The sequence below is a fragment of the Dysidea avara genome, chromosome 12, assembly GCF_963678975.1.
Source record: "Dysidea avara chromosome 12, odDysAvar1.4, whole genome shotgun sequence".
Lineage (NCBI taxonomy): Eukaryota > Metazoa > Porifera > Demospongiae > Dictyoceratida > Dysideidae > Dysidea > Dysidea avara.
Window position 1 is genome coordinate 11,008,652 of NC_089283.1, and position 26,516 is coordinate 11,035,167.

The 26,516-nt window shown below is 37.9% G+C and overlaps 1 protein-coding gene across 4 annotated transcripts in view; it reads left to right on the forward strand.

The window, feature by feature from the left end:
- Positions 1-26,516, forward strand: part of LOC136241610 (uncharacterized) — a 127,832-nt gene that overhangs the window by 12,104 nt on the left and 89,212 nt on the right. For 3 of the 4 annotated variants that reach the window (XR_010694359.1, XM_066032847.1, XM_066032849.1), the window contains exons 3-7: positions 16,017-16,107; positions 16,170-16,237; positions 16,303-16,423; positions 16,488-16,542; positions 16,584-16,692. Coding sequence is in view for 3 of the 4 variants with exons in the window: in XM_066032847.1 (XP_065888919.1) it covers positions 16,017-16,107; positions 16,170-16,237; positions 16,303-16,423; positions 16,488-16,542; positions 16,584-16,692 (444 nt within the window). In the remaining variant the exon portion in view is untranslated. The remainder of the gene's footprint in view (positions 1-16,016; positions 16,108-16,169; positions 16,238-16,302; positions 16,424-16,487; positions 16,543-16,583; positions 16,693-26,516) is intronic. The other variant, XM_066032848.1, reaches the window with a different exon arrangement.

Below are 26,516 nucleotides of genomic sequence, written 5' to 3' on the forward strand. Positions count from 1 at the left end.
CTGATCTTCGCAACCATCTGACTGACAAAGATGAAAATTTATTACCTTAAAACTTTGAGTTTTATGGAAATCAATTTGTTATAATGCACTTATTGAACACTACATCAATAAAATAAATAGCAGAATAGATGTGTATTGCTCAGCACGTTGTAGTAAGTGATATGGTAATTGTTTGGACTTTTGGTAGTCCATATTATTGATATTGGCGAGCAATGACATAACTACTTTCAAATACGCGCTTCAAATTAGTTATCAATATCTTCTTTTTGTTCAGTTGCTCGTTTACTAGTTGTGAAGACGCCAAAGTTGGTTATAGGTAAGTTTTAAATTAACCTTAATTGCAAGAGTACACTATATTGCTGTATAGCAGCTACCTGCCTCTTATGCCTAGAGGAATATTTTACTTCTGTGTATAATTATGTAGCTTGCTTGTTGTAAGAATGGTTAGCTGCAATGCGCCTACTTTTTGGAGAGTTATGTAAGATGCTTGAAAATGCTGAGAGGATGTCCTCAACAGTTGATGATACATCTACAGCGAAACTGCTGACTGCTGAATTACACCATCACTACCCTCACATACCGATCAGCAGGCCAGGTCGATTTCTGGACACAGTCAAAAGAATTGCTGCACCAACACTATTGTCAAGAAGGACACTGGAGGGAACATCACTTCACACATATCTAAATAGACAATGGTCCCCAAGAGTATGAAACGTGAGAATACAAAGTACGTAAAGTCAGTTTATACTAGCTGTTTTGCTGTTAATTAGATACATACAGCATGAGGTAATACATGATAATAAATTTAAAAAAAACTTATCAATATGCATATGTGAATGCATCTTATACAAATTGAATGTACCACGTCCATGTATCAAGCAAGTTTGTACCACTGTTCATTTTCAATTATACCACTATATAGCATGCATCCAGTGAATATGTCGGTATAAAACAATTTATTTCTCTAAAATGGTTTGTGCGTGAAGGCCTGATTTTTACTTGATGCGTTCACATATAGTATTACACAGTTATACACCATTGTATATGTAGGTTCATTTCCAGTGGAATTAATAAAGTACAACCTCAATGAAAAGGTGCTTAAAAACTATGTTTGAAACAGTGCAGAGAAGAACCTGGAAAACAACATTGATCTTTATCTTCTGTTCCAACCATTGGATTTTATTGGGTATTGCACAACTTTTTGAAAAAAACATGGTCATTGTCAAGATCATTGACTAAGGTTTCGATCGGAAATTTATACACTACTATTGACCAACATCTGCAAAAATGAGGCTCTCACCCAGACTGTACCTATCAGTTTATTGATAGAATAATTTCATCAAACAAGTCTAGCAAAGATCTTATGTCTTATGGCAAACAGTACATGATGAACTCATTACAGCATGAAGTAAAATCTTTGTTGGATAAATTGCAAGATAAAGAAGATGAGTTAATTGTCCTAAAGAGAGAAATGCAATTCATGAAGGATGAACACAGAAAAGCTATGGCGGCCATTGAACAGCTGCAGAAGAGATCTAGATATTCAAGAAATTCTTTAATTGATGAAGAAAAAGTCTGGGAAGGTGAATTGGCATTGTTAGACAATTTACACCTCACTGATTTGATCGATGATCTGCAGGTAGAAATAGAAAAGCTGAGACACAAAGTGGAATCTCTGAGCACAACTGTAACTGCTAAGAAACAATCAGTCGAATTTTGTTTTCAAACATTGGACAGTGGCAAGCAGTTTTCCCCAGCAATACGAGCTCTGTATTACACTTTGCTATATAGCAGAACAAGTGCCACCAGCTAAAGTCTCCAAGATAATCAAAGCTGTACTAAAGTGTTTTGTGCCATCTGTAAATGTTGACAACCTATGGTTACCAAGTGAAGGGTGTGCAGGCTACATGAGAAGGCAAGAGCCGAAAACTGTCAGCATGGCACATAAGGCTACTTTGATTGCTGAGCAAGCTACTGAAACGGGAACTCTGCATTTAAACTCTGATGGGACAACCAAGTCACAAAAGAAGATCAATGGAATAGCACTGAATGGCCTGACTATTTCTCTTAATGAAGTAGCTAATGGTAGTGCTGATGAAATAGTGCAACATATCTCGAAAGAACTAAAACGCCTTAGAGAGATGGCTCATGCCTTAAACATACCCAATGCTGATAAAATTAATTGGACATTGATTTCATCATCCACATCAGATTCAGCTGCCACGCAAAAACGACTAAACCACCTCATAGACAGGCAGAAAGAAGAAGATCAACGGTGTTTGGACCATCATGCCCACAAGCAGCAGAGTTGATAGAAAACTTTTGTGCTATGCATCTTAGCATAAACCTACGTAAAGCTTTCCTCACAGGAACCAAATTGCTTATACACTTAGTTGCAGAGATTTTCATTCTAAGCAACATAGAGATTGACATGTTACAGATGTCATGGTGCACGAATTTTGCAAGCTGTTTGGCAGCCATGGCGTGCCTGAGTATGGATGCGGTGTTACTAGCTTTCCAACTTATTTACAGCTGAAGTTAGAAGAAAGCTGCACAGACAAAGAAACTTCATACTACCACAGATGCATTAAAATCTCTTTGGATAGATAAGTTGGCAACCGATATTTTGTCACTGCCTCAAATTCTGGGAAAATTTTATTGCTTCAAGAAGCAGCTATTGGTTTTTTACAGTATGCTGACAAGGATAAAGGTAACCAACTTGAGAAAGAGGTGTATCAAAAGCAGCAGAGCCCAGAATGTATGTCCAACTTAAAGGCAGATGTGTTAATGTTTCATCACGTATATGCAGATTTTGTTATGCTCGTGAAATCTGAGGAATTACATACATCAGCATATGACATGAGCAAGCATTACCAAGAGCTCTCTCTGTTTCTTGCAGCAGTTGAAAAAGACCCAAGGATAATGATGGACAAAAGCACCAGAGTTTTTCCATCTGAGAGACGCCTTTATGAAGAAGAAGTGAAGCTCAATCATTGTCTCCATTCCAAATTCCAACTCAGAAGAATGTCTCTTTAGGAGGAATGAAAACGACGAAGAACTTCTTTTTCCATTGCCTGCAGCAGGTGCTACTGAAATGCACAAAAAGTTATGCCAATATGCAAGAAACTACTCACCAGAAGGAAAGTACTGGAATCCAAATTCAGAAGTTGCAGCAGTCCTCAAAAAGCTAAAACCAAATAATGATATCTGTGAAAGTGTCTTGGGTCTAAATGATTATTTAACTACAGCACTCCCTATCATGTTTCAAATTACACGATCTAATTTGGTGGAAGTGAAAAAAAAACAAAAAAACCATCAAATGGTACAATGAATTACCTGTACAGAACAAACAGCAGATTGCAGACATGGCTGTTAAACAATGAGATGAAACACTTAAGCAATACAAAGATGCTGAACAAGAGATATACCAACAGCGAAAAGCCAAAATGGTTAATGAAAAACAACACCGTGAAAAGCTAAAGGAGATAAAAGCAAAAGAAAATGAGCAGTTATCTAAACTACATTTGATAATTTCTGTCAAAGAATTAGAGAAGCAGTTAGCAAAATTAGAGAAAAATCAGCAAAAATTGGCATTATTAAAGGACCAGAGCAATATAAGGAAAAATCTTTAAATCAGAAACTTAAAATCCCATTCTCAAAACAAGGTAACAAGCGACCAGTAAAGGACATCACCAATGAACTTATTGCCCATATTCAGAAATGGGGCCCACACCCAGAAGACACTATATCACTAGTGGATGGATCATTGATTTAGTTGGAAAACAAATCCTTCACAAATTTAAATATGAAGGGGATGAAAAATGGTTCAGAGGATGTGTCTTAAGTTATGATGAAATTAACGAAGAGCACAAAATCACTTACAACAATGAAGAGAAGGACTGTTACTTCAATTTAATGGATGACATGATCTATCACAAAATGACTTGATAATTATAAATCTAATCAAAAACAGCCAAGCTATAAAAAAAGGAGTGCAGCCCTTGAAAAGGCTATGGTGAAAAAAGATGTGAAATCAAAGGTGGCGGCCAAGAAATGGCTGTGATGGTAGGTTAATGGTAAAAATTTTAATAACAACAATTCAGGTGGATTTGGTGCCGCTTGGTCAATTGGCACAAAATTCACCTTAATTGTCGTTATTAAAATTTTTACCATTAACCTACCATCACAGCCATTTCTTGGCCGCCACCTTTGATTTCACATCTTTTTTCACCATAGCCTTTTCAAGGGCCGCACTCCTTTTTTTACAGCTTGGCTGTTTTTGATTAGATTTCACTTCTTTTTGTATTTGTATACCCCAAAGCCGGCCTATCGCCAGCTTTGGGGCTTTTTAACCTATATATTTTTTTACCACAGGAAAAAGAAAAAAATGAAGATTTTATAAATACTTTAACTCATTCTGATTTTATCAGTAAATGTACAAATTATATATATATAATGCATATATCAAGAGTTCATAATATAAAAAGAGAGCATATATTTATTACATGTCAATTAATCCCCACAGGATAATTTGCAGCTGATCTCTCTACTGGGTGACTTGAAATGTAGCTGAACTCTCTACAGGGTGATCTGCTTGTACGTAGATGAACACTTTACAGGATTCTCGCTACAGGGTGACTTGACCCTAGCTGAACTCTCTGCAGGGTTATCTGTTTGTAGTTGAATTCTGAACAGGGTGATTTGTTTGCAGCTGAACTCTCTACAAGGTAACTTCTTCTAGCTGATCTGTCTACAGGGTGATTTGTTTCTAGCTGGTCTCTCTACAGGGCGATGTGTTTGTAGCTGAATTCTCTACAGGGTGATGTGTTTGCAGCTGAACTCTCTACATGGTGGTTGCTTTGTAGCTGAACTCTCTAAAAGGTGACTTCTTCTAGCTGAACTCTCTACAGTGTGATCTTTTCATAGCTGAACTCTCTACAGGATGATTTGTTTGCAGCTGAACTCTCTACATGATGATTTCTTTGTAGCTGAACTCTCTACAGGGTGATTTGTTGTAGCTGAAATCCCTACAAGGTAACTTCTTCTAGCTGATCTTTCTACAGTGCGATTTGTTTGTAATTGAGTTCTCTACAGGGTGTTTGTTTGCAGCTGAATTCTCTACATGGTGGTTTCTTTATAGCTGAACTCTCTACAAGGTGACTTCTTCTAGCTGATCTCTCTACAGGGTGATTTGTTTGTAGCTGAACTCTCTACAGGTGATTTGTTTGTAGCTGAAATCTCTACAAGGTGATACTTCTAGGTGATCTCTCTACAGGATGACTTGTATCTAACTGAACTCTCAACAGGGTGATCTGTTCATAGCTGAACTTTCTACTGGGTGATTTGTTTGCAGCTGAACTCTCTACATGGTGGTTTCTTTGTAGCTGAACTCTCTACAAGGTAATTTCTTCTAGCTGAACTCTCTACAGGGTGACTTGTTTCTAGCTGATCTCTCCACAGGGTGATCTGTTCATAGCTGAACTTTCTACAGGGTGATTTGTTTGCAGCTGAACTCTCTACATGGTAGTTTCTTTGTAGCTGAACTCTCTATAATGTGACTTCTTCTAGCTGAACTCTCTACAAGGTGACTTGTTTCTAGCTGATCTCTCTACAGGGTGACTTGTTTCTAGCTGAACTCTCTACAGGGTGATTTGTTTGTAGCTGAACTCTCTACAGGTTGATCTGTTCGTAGCTGAACTCCCTACAAGGTAACTTCTTCTAGCTGATCTTTCTACAGGGCAATTTGTGTGTAGCTGAGTTCTTTACAGGGTGATTTGTTTGCAGCTGAATTAACTCTCTACATGGTGATTTCTTTGTAGCTAAACTCTCTACAATGTGACTTCTTCTAGCTGAACTCTCTACAGGGTGACTTGTTTCTAGCTGATCTCTCTATAGGGTGACTTGTTTCTAGCTGAACTCTCTACAGGTGATTTGTTTGCAGCTGAACTCTCTACATGGTGGTTTCTTTGTAGCTGAACTCTCTACAAGGTAACTTCTTCTAGCTGATCTTTCTACAGGGTGATTTGTTTGTAGCTGAATTCTCTACAGGGTGATTTATTTGCAGCTGAACTCTCTACAAGGTGACTTCTTCTAGCTGACCTCTCTACAGAGTGATTGATTTTTTTGCAGCCAAACTCTACATAGTGGTTGCTTTGTAGCTGAACTCTCTACAGGGTGATAATTTCATAGCTGAACTCTCTACAGGATGATTTGTTTGCAGCTGAACTCTCTACATGATGATTTCTTTGTAGCTGAACTCTCTACAGGGTGATTTGTTTGTAGCTGATCTCCCTACAAGGTAACTTCTTCTAGCTGATCTATCTATAGGGCAATTTGTTTTGTAGCTGAGTTCTCTACAGGGTGTTTGTTTGCAGCTGAATACTCTACATGGTAGTTTCTTTGTAGCTGAACTCTCTACAATGTGACTTCTTCTAGCTGAACTCTCTACAGAGTGATTGATTTTTTTGCAGCTGAACTCTACATGGTGGTTTCTTTGTAACTGAACTCTCTACAGGGTGATTTGTTTGTAGCTGAACTCTCTACATGGTGGTTTCTTTGTAACTGAACTCTCTACAAGGTGACTTCTTCCAGCTGATCTCTCTACAAGATAACTTGTTTCTAACTGAACTAACTCTCTACAGTGTGATCTGTTCATAGCGGAACTTTCTACTGGGTGATTTGTTTGCAGCTGAAATCTTTGCATGATTGTTTCTTTGTAACTGAACTCTCTACAAGGTAACTTCTTCTAGCTGATCTCTCTACAGGGCAATTTGTTTGAGTAGAACTCTCTACATGATGGTTTCTTTGTAGCTGAACTCTCTATTAGGTACCTTCTTCTGGCTGATCTGACTACAGGGTGACTTGTTTGTAGCTGAATTCCCTACAGAATAACTTGCAATGTAATATAATTGAGTAAATTATAAATGCAGCTGAATGCTTTATTAGGGTGACTGTTCTATTAGAGTATCTCGATCTCGCATTTGCTACACGTAGTTGCCTTTCGGATCATAACTCAGTGGTTTGTAATCCTATTCTTCTGTCCTACTGCAAGGACTTTCTATGATGATTATTCCAGCTACATACTGATTTTCAGCTCATTGCTCTAAGCGGTTTGCCTGATAGACACGAAAACTAATAGTATTTTTATTCATAAAAATCGATCGCGTAATTTTGACACAGGTTGGGTTTTGTGTCATATCTCCTTGGTCTTTATCCCGATTCCTTTCAAACCACAAAAAGGCACTCCTACGATGGTTGCTCCATCTACATAGCAATTTTCAACTGATTCTTCAAAGGAGTTTACCCTGTAGGCGTGACAGACCTTCGACCTTATTTTACGCAAATAATCGGTCATAACTCCGTGAATGTTCATCGGATTCCTACCAAAGTTGGTACAGAGATCCGCCTTAATGAGCCCTTTAAGTGCGCCAAAATTCAGCCCAATCCGAGCACGCATTCGTGTTTTATGGCGGATTTTGCGAAGTGTGCGAAATGAAGAAGTAGAAGAAAAAAACGAAGAAATTAAAACGAAATTTTGTTCGCTCGTATCTCGGAAATGGCTGGAGCGATTTTCTTCAAATTTGGTGTGTAGACTCCCCTTGCTGGCCGGCACCTCTCTAGCAAATTTGGTTCCAATTGGATAAGGGATCACAGAGCTACATAGGTGTGAAAATTGCGTTTTCTTTCTTCCTGTTAATATACTCACGGGTGGCACGCCGGCTTCTTGGGCCGCACAACACACTACCGTGTGTCTTGATTAAATAGCCAACGGTTAGTGCAGTGCAGTGATTAGAGTGAACAAAATTATAGCTAGCTACATAACTTGTTATTACAAACAAAATCTCTACATAATGTAACATTCACTTCAGTCTGTTTATGTATTAATGTAGGTGAAAGCTGGCTGGTTACCAGAGAAACTTACGTCATGTATAGCCAAACCATTCATTAGAAATTTCATCCTCGCCAGCCAGATAGTTGCGAAGATCAGACTCCTTTTAAACTTGCTGTGTAGAACAGTTGACCATTGCCCTATATTACCATCTTGTGCAATAGGATTGGCTTCTCTTTTCTTGGCTGGTAGGTCGCCTCGAGTGAAAATAGTACTTGACTCACGTGTAGAAAATCATCCTGTCTAGAAACCTCGAGCAAACTTTTACTCATTTCTCAACATAGTTTGGGAGGCTAACAATAGTAGAAATCACGTTCAAAATCTGGGAGCTCCGGACGCCTTCTTCGCTGTACAGGAAACAGAAGACAATCACGTGATATATTAAAATCCGAATATCTCTCTAGAAAGGGGACGCACTTCCGATTCAAAGGTGGTTTTAGTTATGGGGCACTAAGGGTAACATAGTACGATAGGCAAGGGTTTGTTTCTTTGACCTTCATTTTTCACATTGTGGACCCTAGCTTTGTGTAGATTCTGCACTTAAAAATTCCTTCAATAACGCTTATGGTTAGAAAGGAGAGAATAGTTTACAGAGTTTTACTAAGTGGATAGCACTGCAAGTAGTGCTCAGAAACTACGTCAGCAGAATTCCTTACCATAATTGAGAGTTAATTAGTTTCAATAGATTTCTTCCTACTAGATTATAATCGTACAAGCGCAACCAACAACAATTGAAGTCTACAAGAGTCACCCATGAGTAGTATAGTAAAACTGATGGAATTATTAGTGTAGCATCGTCATGTTGACATAACTATAGCTATTAGTTTGCACCTTTGGAAGAGATAGAAGCCCAACGGTCCAGAAAACAGATTTTACCTCCTAGACACTTTTCGCTGGCTGAAGAGCTAATGAATAGTGTATAGCATCAGCATTGCTAGCACAGGCAAGAAGATAGCAGCTGACGCACGTACATTTTCGTTCATAACTTGCTGAAAATGTTGGTAAAACAAAATCGCGTCGGTCAAAATTTAGATTCTTAACAGAGGTTTCATCTGCAAGTTAACATCACCATTTAGCTCTGAGCATCTCGCCATAAGTACACCTAAGAGCCACATAATACCCAGCAAATCAATTACAATATACTCTCCAATGCGGGAGTATAATAATGGTAATCTATCACAAGCAAAGTTCACATCATTCAAATCATGTCCCTACGAGAAATGTAAAAGCATCGAAGCTCAACATTAATGGAAGGCCAGTCACAGTCTCACATAGCCAGACTGTTTTTTTCTCTGTCATTGGGTAGGGAGAAAAAAAGGGTCTGGTCCGGTTCGAATCCCACACTCGTCTTGACACTACCCAGATAACTGGGTAGTGTTAACCTCAGAAACGTGATGCGTTCTCAAATAATAGTCGCTTGCGTCTATAAATTACAAGTGCAAATGTATAAACTAATCAATGTCTAAGTCTGCTTTGGCGTCTACCAATGATTGATTCAGTTATGAATGTTTTATTGATTCACAGGTAAGCGAAGATTTTGGTTATTGTTGCACTACGGTAGTTTTATTACAGTGGAGTTTAAGTGCATGGAACATACTGACGTAACCACGTCACATGTTAAGACAATTGTGGGATTTGAACTGGACCAGATGCTTTTTTCTCTCTACCCAATGACAAAGAGAAAAAAGTGGTTTGGCCACTCAAGACTAGGCCAGTCAAGCTGGTGGATTGACACATCTGGGGAAGGGCAACCACCATGTATCATGTGGGCTTTCTTTGACTATAATAGAATGTGTTAATCAGGACACTTGAAAATGAGGACACCTGTGTAATCTGGAGACTTTTTAATGGTCCCAAACTATCCGTTTGCATGTACAGGACACTTGTTCAATCCCAAGGTGTCCTTAATACACAGGCTTCACTGTAGATATAGTATCATACAGTACGGTAGTACTGCATATTAGGGATCATGGAGGTTGGGGTTTTTCTGGCAAGAAAAATCACACTAAAACCAGCTTCACAATACCATTCTGGCACCTTGGCAGTATTGGTTAGGTATATTATTATGATTAAAGTACTTGGTAAAGGCAGAGCCTGTATACCAGTATAACCAAGCCCAAAAGCGCCTTCAGTATGACCCTAAATGCTTCCAATACGTATATTGTTATGAAATTAAGGAAAAATTAGTCAACGGAATTTTCTATTGACTAACTGCCTGCTTGGCTGCCGGCGCCTGATGCCTTCAGGCGAGTGAAACTCGATAACAACTAAGGGTATGGGCTTAATTTTTTCACTGTTTGGTGTCGCTTCGTCCCGATACGTGCCTTTTGGCATACATACAATGCACGCATCATGGACTTATGTTTGTCCTCCTGTGTTCCATTTCTTTATGCTGACAATCCATGGTATTGATTCGTGGTAGCGTGATACATGGCTTTCATACATTTGTAAACAGGAATTGTCTTTGTTTTCTGTGGTAACTGGATTGATTGCAGAGGCACTCACTGTTCTTCATTTCTAATGCTGTGTGTGTACAGGCAGTGGAGCGTAATGGCCATCACTTTCGAGTCAGTAATTGATATTTGGAGCACATGAATCCTCCATATTCTTCGTGATGACTGGATTGATTGCAGAGGCACTTCCCCTACTTTTCTTTGTTTCTAGCACTGTGTAATGGGCTGAAAGCAAAGCGTAATGGTCACTTCACCTTTGAGTCAGTAATTAATAGCTGGGGCATGTGTTCAGATGAAAACATTAACTCTGGCACCATCCTTTCTTTTGATGCGGTATGCGCTGGTTCACCAGTCATAATCAATGTAAAAAAAAGTTAACAAACAAGTATAAGGAAAAGTTAGGAATTTTTCCTTATATACATATTTAAAAGCTAATGAATCAAAATATAATTATAGGGATCCAGCTGAGTGTTGAGAAGTAGTGATGGAAGAGATATGGATGATGGTAGTACTGTTTTAGTAGAGATTGCCCCAATATTGAGTGGTGCCTGTCTAAATACCGCCACTAAAACCACCTAGAAATATCATAAGGGGCTAAAAGTACCTTTACGGAAGAGTCTTTAGCCGAATATACTGTTTAACCTACAAAAACTATATATAATCCCTAACAAGTTCAAAAGTTGGAATTTCGACTAGAGTAGGGACCATAGCACATTAATAAAAAGTACTGGGCATTTCCATTATGGTATTTTGAGCACAATAGGGATATAAAATTTGTTGTGTACTTATAATAATTGTTTGCCTAAGGGCACATTTTATGTAGGTGAATGCTATACCTGTAGGACATGTTGAGTCACATAATTGAGATAGCCCTCCTCTTTATACTGGATCCACCCCTGGTAGCAGCGACAATTGATTCATGCATTGTTTCAATAAGGGTGGAGCTACTGCTTCTTGTAGATCTCTAATCATTTAGCCATGTTGATAAATTACTTGATGTATGTCTTCTGCCTCATGAGGCCTAGCTAACTAGAAGAAATACTTAGGCTGACCATACTACTCAACATAACAACGAATGGTCAATTGATTAACCAACGATTAGCCATGGAGATGGAGAGACAACATGCCTATCCCTACTGTGCTCAAGGTACCATAATGGAAATGCGCAGTAGGGATATAACACTTCTTATTGTTTTACTGTCGTGCACTACTCCAACTTGTTTCAGTACTTTTTATTGATGTGCTATGGTCCCTACTCTAGTTGAAAATTCCAAATTTTCTGTGTACTTGTTTATATAAGGATCATTTGCATGCCGCTCAAAATTTCACCTTTTAAAAATGACATCTTTACGCGATGAAAATCACTTTTATGGAATATTACTAGTTCTTATGATATATAATATATATCAAAACACTTACAGGTGGCTGGATATAGAATTTTTTTAAAAATTGCCAAAACTCAAATTTTAGTCTGACTGCCTGACTGACCACAGTCGCAAGGCTAGAGCCTAAACAAAGCAGTGCATGGCCACCATTTTATGCCACAATAACAAACTCACCAGTGGGATGTTCCTTTTGGGATTCCAATGAGTGTAGGCCCTCTGCATTTTCTTTCATCTTCAATCAGGCTGCTTATCTTCTTCTTCATCCAACGAAACCATATCGAGGCATTAATTTTCTGTCTCAACACTTTCTTTCAGCAACATAATATAGACGCCTCAGAATTATTTCAGAGCTGGATTTCAGAAGTGCTTCAGTCCCAGCGCTAGTATAAGAGTTATACTAGCTAGATATCTGCAAGTTCACGATTGGGATCCTGTTCGTGATAGGTTCATGACCACGCCCATCAATTAAAGATGTAGGTGGATTAATAGCAATAGAATACGGAGACCATACCTCTTAACCAATCTAGCTATTTACTTAACAGTGAACAAGATGACCCCACCCCTTATTGGTCTAGCTAGCTGCACACCTCTTGGCTGACTTGAGATATACTCTAATACAACAGTCACAAGTTACATTGTAGATAGCTGTGCTACAACAAAATACTAGACTTGGGGTCATATACATGGGGCATTTGTATTTAATTACAATTAAATATATAAAGTTTGAGTAATTGTATTTGTAGTTGTACTTGTAGTTTAGAAACTTGTTGTATTTGTATTTAAATACTTTCATAATGTATTTAAATACTTACAATTACTTCAAATACTTTTTGATTATAAAATCAAATGAATCTGATCATAAGTAATGTTATTTGAATATCAGAACCAACCAACATTTCTCAATGATTTGATAGGTGAGAGAGTATCCTCTTATACCACGTCAAAGAAAATTACCGCTAAATATTCCCTGTTGGCTAAATTAGTATCCCAATTTTTTGTGTGCCGGCTTTGAATGCACCCATCGAAAGTCCTTTCAGTGTTACACAGAAAATATTTCCAATCCAAGAGATGCAGGTTAATGGATAAAAGTTAATATTGATGTTTATCCGGTGCGATCAATAGCGTACAACACACATACACCCCTGTGCAAACATAGAGTTAGCATGTTGCAGTACAATTTAATAACAGTAATTTACAGTAATAACAAAAATAATGATAAGTCTACAAAATTAATTAGAAGATAACATGCATACAGTAGTATAGATAGACGATTAAGTAGTTGAGTCAATTAGAATACCTAATAACAACAAAGTATTTAAAATTGTATTTAAATACTTCAGAAAGTATTTGTATTTGCATTTAAATACTGTCCAACAAAAGTATTTGCAATCATATTTGTATTTGGAAATTTTTTAACATTTGTATTTAAATACTATGCACTGTATTTCACCCCAAGTCTGAAACAAACTAGTATTTTTTTAAAATAATAATAATTTATAAATGAAATAGGGATCTATTCAACAAAAAGTAGTGAAACAAGAGATGAATAATTGTACATATTACAGCATAGCTCACTGGGAAAGTCCCTACTTTGGCACATTAGCTATAATAATTATTTTGCTAAATACCAAAGTAGGGACTTTCCCACCAAACTCTCTTTTTATTGCATAGATCTAGGGCTGCACCAATTCCACTTTTTGCCGACACTTCAAATACCAAGTACTTAGCTGGGAAGTATCTGCAAGTAGAAGTACCAATACCAAGTATCTTAAAGTAGCTACTTCATAATGCACACATTTATTATATAGTGCATTTCATGGTATTCTTGTACACGTTTTCAGTATGGTTCTTGTTTATAATGAAGTAGCCAATCAAGATTCACAAGGAAAGAAGTCACTGAAATGCAAACCAGTGGGTATTCCAGTATTCTTCTGGAGAAGTGTAGATAATATCATAATGGTGCTTACAAAAACACGTTATTTTAATACTGAAACAGTCACTTCTACCTGATTGCTTTATTAGAATTAATGACTGTTCTATTAGAGTATATCAATCTTTTTCTCAGTAAAGCATTTTCACATGTAGGTTTCAGCATAGATCAGTAATTTTGCTGGTAGTTAGCTATTAGTGTTATACTTGATGCTTTTAGGCGTCCACTGTGCTAGTAAAATAAGTAAGTACAAACGAATCTTATTTTATTCTTGCATGTGATATATAAGAATTGGTATCTGCAACAATATTAAAGCCGATTCCGATACTTGATGAAAACAGCAGTATCGGCCCAATACCGATACTAGCAGCCCTACATACATCCCTACTTCATTTTTAAATACAATTTTTAAAAAATACTAGTAAATGTATAGGTTTGCCATGAATGGATACTGTACAAATACGTTACAAAGAATATTGATCACAAATGAATGGGAAAAGAATTGAAGTGGCGAGGCAAAATATTTATAGAATTGGTATTTCAGTATAATGGTTTTGGGCCTCCATATGTAGTAATATGGCTTTGTTAATAACTTGGTACATATATGTTTAAACATGTACAGGAGCTCATAATCAGCTCAATTTGCCCCTTTGGCACTGATAAGCTCCTGGTTTAAGTTTCGCTTGGTGAAAGTTTCATATTTTTCACATTTTTAAAGCAAATCGTGAAGGTTTCCTGACTAAATTGAACATTTTACTACACAATTTTAAGTTCAACTGCAAATGTTTTACTGTGAATAGTCTCAGTAAGCTATAACCGTAAAACTTCTTTCTCCATAACATGGGGAAAGTTTTGCTAAGTGAAGTTTTATATGACCCCAAGTCTAGCATTTTGTTGTAGCATACCGTATAGAGGAAAACTTTGGCGATTCGCTACAAATTCGCCAAAATTTAACCCACCAATTGCTCATAGCACCTGAGATTAGCGTCTTTATAGCTATGGATTGAGCTTGAATTCGCCAAAGTTTATTTCGCCAAATGCGATTTAGCTTGCTATTCGCCAAAGTTTACCCCCACCAAAGTTTCCCTCTATATGGTAGTTATTTTCCTACCTAACATAGATTTTACAGCAGTCTTCGCTTCCAAACCCGGGTGTCCATCCATTTTTTATAAGCGCACGCGCAAAGGACTAGACCACGTGTGAAAGACTAGACCAGCACTCTACAGAATTCCAAAGACCATATAGTGTTGTACACATGCTCTAAAGTCTAATACAGAATTATAAAATTGTAGCGATAAGCTTGTATGCCCCATGCAACTTAGCTTAACAGGCCAAATCCACAATCTTACACCTTTTAGTATAAGGCGCAGGTACTTGTACCAAGTGTTAAGGGTTTCAAGGACCTGTCCTACGAGATTAGGTTGGGACATGCCAGCTTAATCTCTATGACTCTGAATTTGATTTCTAGAGCATGTGTACAACACTATATTATGGTCTTTATAGTGCTAGTCTATCCTTCGCACATAACTCTTATAAATGGATAAGTGCTATGACAAGATCGACGCCTGGGTTTGGAAGCAAATGCTGCTGTAAAAACAACGTTAGATATGAAAAATAACTGTTTTGTAAATGTAAAAGTGTATTTTATAAATATCCGTGTCCGTGTCCAACCATATCCGCCTTTTCCAACTACCGTATATGCCAGCCTTTGATACCAGCCCTCCAGCCCTGCTAGCCTCAGCCCATTACAACTGATTTCTGCATATTTGACCTGTACTTGGTAACAATATAAATACAACTCTAACTGATAAGTGGATTAGTGATTGACAAAGGCAATAACTAGTAGCAACAACAGCATTCATAGTAACAGCTGTACATGTAGCATGAATGCACCATGTGGGCTAGTTTTTGACCATTGGAAATAATGTCACACGCTTGCAATGCTGGAAAAATGTCTCAATTCCATGCATGTATTTTTGCCTACACAATAGACTTACGAGCGACATACGTGGTTAGGAACAAGTGTACTTAATATAGAGTGTACTCTAGCTTGTTAGAAGATAATTTAATGCAAGGCAGCTTAAATATGCATGGTACACAGTACATGTACTAAGAAACCACATAAACAGCTGTGTGATCATTTGTTCTAGCTGATATATTTAGTGACTCTTTCATTTATAATCATCAGTTTCACTAGAATTGTTAGGAATTAACTATCTAGCCCTACACCCACACCATCACACATTTATTTTCATGTTCACATGTTGCCTCCTCCCTGTCCATTTACCCAGCATTGTCCTTTTTATTGATACCTTTTACAGTCGGTCTTTTATGTCTTTGTGCTGTTATGTTTAATGTAGGTTATCCCTACAGGCTCGCAGCTAGATCAACTGGTAAAGATTATGATAAGCAATGGAATTTTATCTAGTGATGATCTGACTGCTATATTAGGTAGATGCTTACATTAGGTTGCATCATAGATTTATGGGTGCATATAATTCATGTACTGTCAGGATCTGATGATACAGTAGAGGAAGTCAGAGAAAATTTGATATGTAAAGCAATGCTATATCTAAATCAGGTACATACTATTATCAGGTACATACTATTTTGTGGTTCCACATATACACTTTTTGAATTGTAAAGGATAGAGAGTATAAACGTGACATTGAAAAAGAGAATCTTGGGACTTTAGCAGTCAATTTACAGAGCATTGAGCAGGAGCTGCAGGATACAGGCTGTAATTCAACTAATTTACCCTCACAAGGTATGTTTAGTGTTTTTGGACTTCCAACCTTCAATCATCTAAACTGCAAATAAACTACATACAGTCAACATTGATGAAGAAGACATAGATGATCTTACTGCAGAACTCACTAATCTTCGGTATGTTATCCGTTGAAAAGTGTTTGTATGTAATAAGTCAGTGTTAGGGAAAAAGTACAAGAATACACAAGAACTCATGAAATATGGATGTACCAGGGGCAGTGGGCTCCTAGTACATATGAGCCTTATCAGATGGAGGCATTGAATGCGGTAAGGATGATGTGTGAAAAGTTTAAGGTGGTGGTCCAGTGAATAATGGGTACCTGGGCTATTAGAAATCCTATAACCAATTATGCATGGTTAAATTAGCTGTATGGGTTCACCTTGTATCAGCATACTAGTTGCAATGGTGCAATTAGTTCTTGTGGAGTCCTTCACGCGTCGAGAATACATTGTAACAAAGCCTCTCTTGTAGCCATTACAGAATGCTGTGACAAACAAACCACTATGAAACCCGCATTGATCATGTAACTTATACAATTAAGCATGTGTTCTACTACTACACCTGCTAAACAGATTTTTTTCACAATGGCTTGTTGTAACAGAACAAATTTTTGAATGCTAGTTGTGGACAGGTTAAGGAACATTCCCTTGCCTAATCATGCATGCTGTGGTTAGGGTAGAGCTACTTTTTATGAGTTTTGTACATTCTGTAGTGCTACTATTCCAATAATACATACATAACATGAATCATTGGTTACCAAAGGGAGGAGGGACAATTATTATTTTTTACTTCAGTTACTTAAAATATTTTGTTTTAGCATAGTGCCAAGGATGAAATAGTTTTCTTTACGCAGCAGGAACATAGGTCCATGGCTCCATGCCCCTTCTGCATGCACTGCAGACACATGGCATGCATGCCAATGTGTTAGTATCTACTAACAGCTGGTTGTAATAGGAAATTATGTATCATTGATGGGTTTTCTGAAAGAATAATTCAAAAGTGTCAGTAGGAAAAACTAGAAGTTTTATAAGCTCTGTAGTTATCAAATGGTACTACCGTACCATTTAAGTAGGGATCGCCTTGAAAATGTGCAGCACCCAAAATTCCACTTTCAAAAATCATTGTAGAGACATTTTCTGTGATGAAAATCACCTTTACAGAACAGTACTAGTCCATATAATATATAGAACAGCATTAAATATAACAAAACACTTACAGGTGGCCGGATATAGAATTTTTAAAAATCACCAAAACTCGAATTTTAGTCTCACTGTCTGCCTCACTGTCTCACCATAGATAATATACGTAAACATGGATTGGAAATGCGCATTAAAATATTTCGTCTGTCCTCATTACGTCCTCTTTACAGTGTGCTAGTTGTCAAATGTTGGCAGGCTGTTCACAGGCCTGTTATTTAGTAGTGTAGACATTTCTTTTAATTTGTCAGTGTGTTGCTTTATGTACTGAACAAGAATACAGGTGTGCGGGCAGGTGTGTGGTGATGTTGGAGGGAATACCATTGGTGACGGGTGGATAGTGGCAGGTGAGCATTAGTGAATATTTCAGCAGCGTAGCTTTTAGCCAACTTTTCATGGCTTCATTTGCACTACCCATTAAATGCTTGGCACGTTACAATAAAGCTTTAACTACAGTTTTACTTTGCGTGGGCAAAATAATTACAAAACTTAGAGCCTATTTTGGCTTAGTTTTATCGAAGTAGTGGAACTATACAGTAAAGCAACAATACCTAAGTAGCCTAATAACATTCTACCTGTTACTAGTGGTGCAGGCAACAGATTAGAAACGATGCTGAGGTTACAGTTTCTTCAGCGAAATTACAAAACTGTTCCGAAACACCATGTTCCTCTTAAACAATGAGAATTTTGTATCCCTACTGTTTGCTAGGAGTCAGCGTGTCTAACCAGTCCAACCTCCAGTTAGTGTAGGTGGTAAATCCAGCTGTAAACAACAGACATCATGTGCAGTTATTGTATTTATTCATATGTGCGTTTCCAATCCATGTTTACATATATTATCTATGGTCTCACTTACTGACCACAGTTACTAGGCTATAGGCTAAATGAAGCAGCGCATGGCCACCATTTTATGCCACATTTACAAACTCACTAGTGGGATGTGCCTTTTGGTGTTCCGATGAGTGTAGGCCCTCAGCAGATGCATTTTGAAGGAGTACACCGTTAAACTATGTTTCAAGGCACATCTTTTGGTGGAGATTAGGTGGCGATTTGTTGCACATGGATTTTGCCTTAAAATGACCACTACTACAAGAAGGAGCCATGGACCACACTGAAACTTGCTGTAGGCTCTGATTATAGTGCTGGCCTTCTCCAGGTGCCTTTGTTTTGTCTTGCCTTGCCCTTAGTCACCTGGCTGGAAAATCCTAGCCTATGAAAACTTCAAATACAAACTCTTCCTAAAATGTGTCATCAATTCAAAACAATGTGTCATAAGGTGGTTTACATTTCCATCCGTACAGGCGTACCTTTACATTCTGTTAATTTGCTCAGAAAATTGCCATTAAACCTTTACGAAAAATATTATGGCAATTCCGCTACACAATCATTGCCAATTGGCAATTAAATGACGTCAGCAGTTGTAAAGCTTTCACTAAAAGAGGATCAATTGCATTTTCCAAACACAAAGTAGATAGATCATGTGATCAGGGGTATACAATATCATCTGACAATCACACCGGCCAGTATAAAAGGAGAAATCCAAAGCGTTGTGATAGGTAATTCATAGCGATACGCTGGAGCAATGGACACTTCCCACAGAAAAGAATACAGCGTCTACAGCAGCCAAGACATCTTTAACTAGCAGGATATACTTGCACGCTACTATGAGACAAGAAGCCACACCTCCTGCCTACACAATTATAAGCGGAGACAGTCCACGACAGACACTTACACAACACTGCCCACACTTCATTTATTACACAATCAGAGGTAAATAAAATATATACAGGGAGTGTAATGTTATCCTAACACCTCCGTTGCACAGCTTAAGGATGTACGTTCTATTAGGGTTAGCATATGCTTTAATAGAATGTTTTGTATGGATATAAGTTGACTAAGGTCAACTACAGCAATGGTGATAAGTTATAGTTATATCCCGGTATGAGGGTGATATCATTGTTATTACACGAGTCCGAAGCGGAGCCAAGGACGAGTGTAATAACAATGATATCATCCGAGTATACAGGATATAACTGTTTTATATCCCAGTGCGCGGGAGTGCGCAGAAGTTTACGGATAGTAAATTAAGTTCCGGTTTGAGTTCCTGTCACTGTGCTCAAGATTTCATCCAAATTGTGTGGAGATTCTACTTCATAGCTACAAGAGCGACCGTACATACTGCCTACAAACTGTAGCGAAGGGCGGTGTTATGAAGCAGCGGTTCCAGGTACGATTCGCCTTCGTCAGAAATTGGTATGGTGGTGTCGCGTGGTGTGCAAGAGAAAAATAAAGACCAACAAGTGGCTACCATAGTCCAAGATAAAACGATGAAGCTAGAGGAAGTTAGTTCTTCACCATACTGACCGTTGGGAGTGATTGCTGGAGCGAAAATCGTCACGGACTATTCTTGACATTTGTTAAACTAGCTATCACGGTATTGGTATTACTTGTAGTGTTATTGTGTAAAGGATTAACAGTTTTCTTGTAAGATTTAGGTAGTTTTAAGTGCTGTATTGGTGTGTTTTGTATCAATATTTCCTTATTTGGCTCTTTGTTCCATTGGTAAACAATGCCATTCGCGGTTATTATGATGTCACGAAAGAGACTGAGTGGCTCCGCAACAGGGTGATAAGTTAGTTATCACTGGGTGATAACTAATATATCGTACAGTAGCAGCGCCACTCTGTCTAGCTGTATGGTAGTTATAACCCAGCGCGGCGCTTTGATACTCCCACGCACTGGGGTTTAAGGAACTATTAACACCATCTTGACACCTCAATTGAATGCTCACCATTCATTTGACTATTCATTGTAAGTTTGTGCTTTATTAGAGTAAGTGTATATGTATGCTCTATTAGAGTGTTTGAGCATGATTCACATACAATGAGGGTAATGAAGTGTATAGTGGACCTATGTAAATACCTCAATACTTAGGATACCCCAATGTAATTTACTTTGCAGAGTGACTGACAATGCCCAGTATAATTGCACAGTGTTAGGATAACTAAAACAATAATTGAACACATTGAATATATAGTACTCATCATTAATTCTACAAGTATTAAATAAATCAATGCCACACCTTGCAACTAGGAAGAGGTGCTTCAAAGGGCACTTCTCCAGACCAATCATCATCCAAATAGTAAATACACAAACGGGGCTGCATCAGTAGCTGATACTATATTTGAAATGTACAGACAATTGGATTGGCTGTATGCAGGGATGCACCAACATCCGGTGATGGCAATTGTTTTTATCATTCTGTAATACAGCAATTAGCTCACAATAATGTCAGACCTGCAATCAGACTTGTACATTTATCACATTCAATACTCAGATGTGTGGTGGTATATGTGTACATACAAGAGAACTACAATGACATTGAAGACATACAACAATACTGTACCATTTTTGACCTTACATTGCACGAAGAGCATAATCACATGACATGAGATGAATTCCTATATAATCAAAGTAGGAATGGTACATATGCTACTGAATTGTTTATTAAAACTACAGCTGTCATTATTGACATTAGCATTACATTAGAGCATTGCACCAGGCAGTCCCCATTCAACATCATTACAGCATCATGGAATGGTTCGGAGAACTTCAGTTCACCTCTCTTGATAGGCAACATAACAGGGGTACACTTTCAGTCGCTGCTGCCAGTCACATCAGTACATCAAACGATGTCTATTTGGGGTCATGATACAGTTATGGATGATGTACAAATTGGCATGCATGATTTACAACTACAATGCCATCCATTACAGCATCACATGACATTAAGATCTTCAACTAAAAGTAATCACATGAATATCCCCAGTGATGCAACAAACAGCACCAGCTTTGTCGGAATGCATGGACAAGTACAACTGACACCTCCTGAGGTTCACTACAGGTGTACCTCGGAAAAATGACCCAGATATGTGACCACTGCAAGTTACTAAGCTTTGTGAGTGATTCATTTAAATTTTGTTACAATGGTAAGGTAAAGCTTTATCCTTTATCCATTAAGGAATTACCAGATGACTTGAGGCAACTTCTAAAAGGGCGATCAACACAAGCAGTGAACTTTCAGAATAGCATCTGTCAGTACAGCACATTTGCCTTTGCATCCATTGGAGCCAATTTAACAAGCCACCAGGACATGGTCCACCATTTTTCGGAATGTGTGGTCAGATTTTTCATCGTAGTGGCACCTTACATCCACCACACGGAGAGACACCAATTTATAATCAACTATACATAATTGATACGGACACTGCACTGAATCACCGTATGTAACAGACTGCAAATCACTCATGTTAGAATGATGTCATGGTGGTGATACACAATGTCATAGAGAAATGCAGTCTATTTTGAGAGCTTACAGACACACGGTAGAGATAGAGCAAATTGAACTAACTAAGGCTGCTCATAAGCACTGTGACTATTCATCTGTATAAATGCATTTCAAATGTGGTAAAGATCAGCACAGGTACAATCAGCCGTATCATGGTGAAATTGCTGTAGTATTTATTGGTGATGATGGGGCACCACCATTGGATCAGGACATCATTGTATATCTAAGAGATGAACCACTGCATCATACATCCTTCATGTCTGCTAACTGTGATCCTATTACTTATCCCATTCTATTTCCACGTGGTGATATGGGTTGGCATTGCAGTTTATAACATGTACCAGAGTATTCTACCCTGAAGCGTAATAGATTTTACCATCTACATTTCAGGGTAGTCCACGCTCACTTTAACAGAACTATCAGAATGCAAAGTTTGGAAAGCCAGATTTATTTCTGACCTTCACTTGCAATCCCAAGTGGCACGAAATAACCGAAATTTTATCTGATGGTGAACAGTCATTACATCATCCTGACCTGTTAGCCGGGGTGTTCAAGATGAAACTTAACCAACTCCTTGAAGACATCACAGTTCGACATGTCAATGCCAAAGTACATATAATTGAGTTCCAGAAACATGGATTACCACATTGCCATTTACTTATTCATCTGTGACATGAGGATGAATTAAGACATAGACATGACATTGACAAGTTAATATCAGCTGAGATTCCAAATCCAATTACACAACCAGATTTATATAATATTATTATTAAGGTTACGGGATACTGTAAACCCCACATGTACACTATCAATCATTTTTCATGATTAGGGGTTTGATTTTTCTTAATGCATTGTTATCAAATATTTATGCATTCTTAACTTCTCATTAATCGACATGAAATTCAAATGTTGTTATGGAAACATGAGTTGTCCCAATGCCAATTAGTGAAAGCTATGAACCAAAAATCAGACCAATGAAGAGCCATGAGAACTTACTAACAATTCTAAGATTTGAAGAACATCACTTGTGAGGGATTGACAAGAGGATTTGTGAATAATGCGTATAATTACTGAAATATGACTACAATATGACCTAAAGCAAGACACTGTGGTCACAAAATTAATTTTTAAATTGATATCACAAGCACTAGAAACATTATTTCTAACAAATGGCTCCAGTCAGGACCTAGTCAAGAAGCCAAACTAGTAGTCTGTTTATACAAAATGTTAACAACTAGTTTGACAGTCCTGATTTTTGGTTCAGGAAAATATCCCATTAGTCAGCAAAACTACAGATGCGCTTACAGGTGCCCAGTTGCTAAGTGTGTTGTTTCTATGTTATCTTGTACTGTTGTGTGTGTTTCCTTGTACCTGTCCAGTCAGCATGCTATGATTCTCCCAACAATTTAAGCTTGTTACCAGCTGATACACAACACAACAACACCAAGCTCGCCTTAATTACATAATAAATTTTTTGTTTGACAGTCGCTCAGTATCACGTAACCTTAAGAACTGTATGATACATGGTCCATGTGGGCATTTGAGACCAGATTCTGTATGTGGTGTATACACAAAGACCCAAGGACTTCTGTGTAAATACAGTAGAATCAGTTGATGGATACCCTAAATACAGATGCAGACATAATGGTGCAACTGTGAAAGTGCATAATGTTGATGTAGACAATCGTTGGGTGGTTTCTTACAATCCCTGGCTATTACAAAAGTATGGAGTTCACATTAATGTGGAGGCTTGTATGTCAGTCAAATTTGTCGAGTATTTATACAAGTATATATGTGACCGAATTTTGGAAAATCAACCATATGGGCACATTTGACATCTAAATTATTTAATGATTAAATAACAAGCTTTATAGTGCAAATCTACTTGCTGGTGATTGCAAACCATTATCAATGCTTTGAATTACCAGAAAATTCTTGAAATATTTTTGTAACTGTGTCCTGCTCTTAATAACAATTTGCTAAACATGAGAATTCTAATTATTTCAGGCACGCCCATATGGGTGATTTTCCAAAATTCAGTCACATATACAAAGGACATGACTGCATCAAGTTAGAGTTTGAAGTGACACTCAATCATGATGAAATCCATACATTTCTAGATGTAAGGTATGTAAGTGCACCCGAAGCAGCATGGAGGCTATTTGAATTTCCAATGCACCACCATTCTCACACCATTGTCCGATTAGCTATCTATCTACAGAATCAACAGAATGTGTATTTTACTCAAGATCAAGAAAAGGCAGCCCTTTTTAATGCCAGCAAATGTGACACTCATCTCACTGCATGGTTCAAGCTGAACGAAACAGATGTTGATGCACGTCACTTGCTGTACAGTGATACACCATCACATTTCACTTTGATAGTACATCTTGCAAGTGGCAGAAACGTTGCAGGGAGGTGATAAAGTCATCAGCAGAATTTATGCTATCTCTCCAAGTGAAGGAGAGAGATATTATCTACAGATCGTACTGCTGCACACTCTGGGAGCTAGGAGTTATAATGACTTACTGCGGGTTGGTGATAGGGAATGTGAGTCTTTTAAGGAAGTGTGCCATTTACTTGGTTTGATGCTCAGTGGCACAAAACTCTAAATGAAGCATCATCCTTTCAAATACCGTACCAACTCAGAAGAATGTTTGTTTCTATACTGACTCATTGTGATCCAGAAAATCTGTTTGAACTATGGAGTGATCATAAGACTAGCCTTGCTGAGGATTATTTACAGTGTCAACCATTGGATGTTGCAATACAACTAGCTCTCTGGGAAATAAGTTCATTACTTGTACACACTGGTAAATGTCTCTCTGACTATGGCATTCCTTAGCCTACATGTAATAATTGCAATGCAGATAATAGAGTTGATGGAGATGTGTCTCAAGTTGCGAATGCTTTATGTCACCTGCTCAACCCTCAGCAAACTGAAGTTGCTGATGCAATAATTGATGTAGTTAATTCACATGTTAGACATACACCTAAAGTATTCTATTTGGATGGACCAGGTGGAAGTGGCAAGACTTTTACCGACAATTACTTGGCAACAGAAGTGCATGCAAAAGGCCACAAAGTGTTAACAGCTGCATGGATTGGTAGTTGCTGCAACACTGCTAGGTTGTGCACGAACTGTACCACAGTTTATTCAAACTGCCAGTCTGACACCAGCTGTTGCAACATTACACCAGCCTCAAATTATGCTACAATGTTAAGGAAAGTTTCACTTTTTATAGTAGATGAAGCATCAATGGTGCCACTACTTGCTTACAATGCCATAGACAGATTATTACGTGATATCACTGGAATTGACACCATGTTTGGAGGTAAAGTATTTTTATGGGGAGGAGATTTCAGACAAGCATTACTGGTAGTGCAACACGCTCATCCAATTGCTATCATAGAGAAATGTATTAAGAAATCTGTCAATTAGTCATCTGTCACAAAGTTTCATCTTACCATAAACATGAGGGTGAATTATGATGAAGTAGAATTCTCTGAATGGTTGCTGGAGTTGGGTAATTACAGGTAAAGAGTGATTAGCTGTGTATTGCAATACCTGATAGATGTGTAACCATTCAGTGGTAACATTAGTATTTGGTGATAAATTTGATGGACACTCTTTTGGAGATCGTGTGATATTGTGCCCAACTAATGATGAATCATTGAGGTTGAATGAAGCCATGCTGCAGTGTTTTACGGGATATGCTAGAACTTATTGTAACTCTGATGACATCTTAATGGATGATGATGAAGATAGGGCACAATATCAAATTGAATTCCTGAGCGGTTTGACACCATCTGGAATGCCACCCCATAGGCTGTCACTTAAAGTTGGTGCAGTTGTGATGCTACTGTGGAACCTCAATTTACATAAGGGACAATGGCACACGCCTATTGATATGCCATCTACATGAGAATTGCATTGATGCTGCAATCCTAACTGGAACAGCAGTCAACAGCAGAGTGTTGATACCACGCATACAACTTGTACCATCAGATAGTGACATGCCATTTGTTTTAACCAGACGTCAATTCCCACTGCGCTTATCTTATTCTATGACTATCAATAAGGCATAGGGACAACATTCGGGTAAGTTGGCATTTATATGGAGAGACCATGTTTTTCACTTGGACAGTTATATGTGGCATTTCTAGAGCCTGTTATTTTGCAGGAGTTTTTGTGCAATTTGTAGAATCTACACAGCAAGGACAGCACCGAGGTACAACTTACACAAGGAACATTGTATATAATCAGATTCTTTGTTGATGTTCATATACTGTGGATGTATGTACATTTCATATGCAATGTAATGATTAATCTAATCCAAAACAGCCAAGCTGTAAAAAAAGAATGCTGTCCACAAAAAGGCTATGGTGAAAAAAGATGTGAAATCCAAGGTGGCTGCCAAGAAATGGCTGTGATGGTAGGTTAATGGTAAAAAATTTAATTCAGGTGAATTTGGTGCCACTTGTTCTTAGCACAAAATGAATTGTTGTTATTAAAATTTTTACCATTAACCTACCATCACAGCCA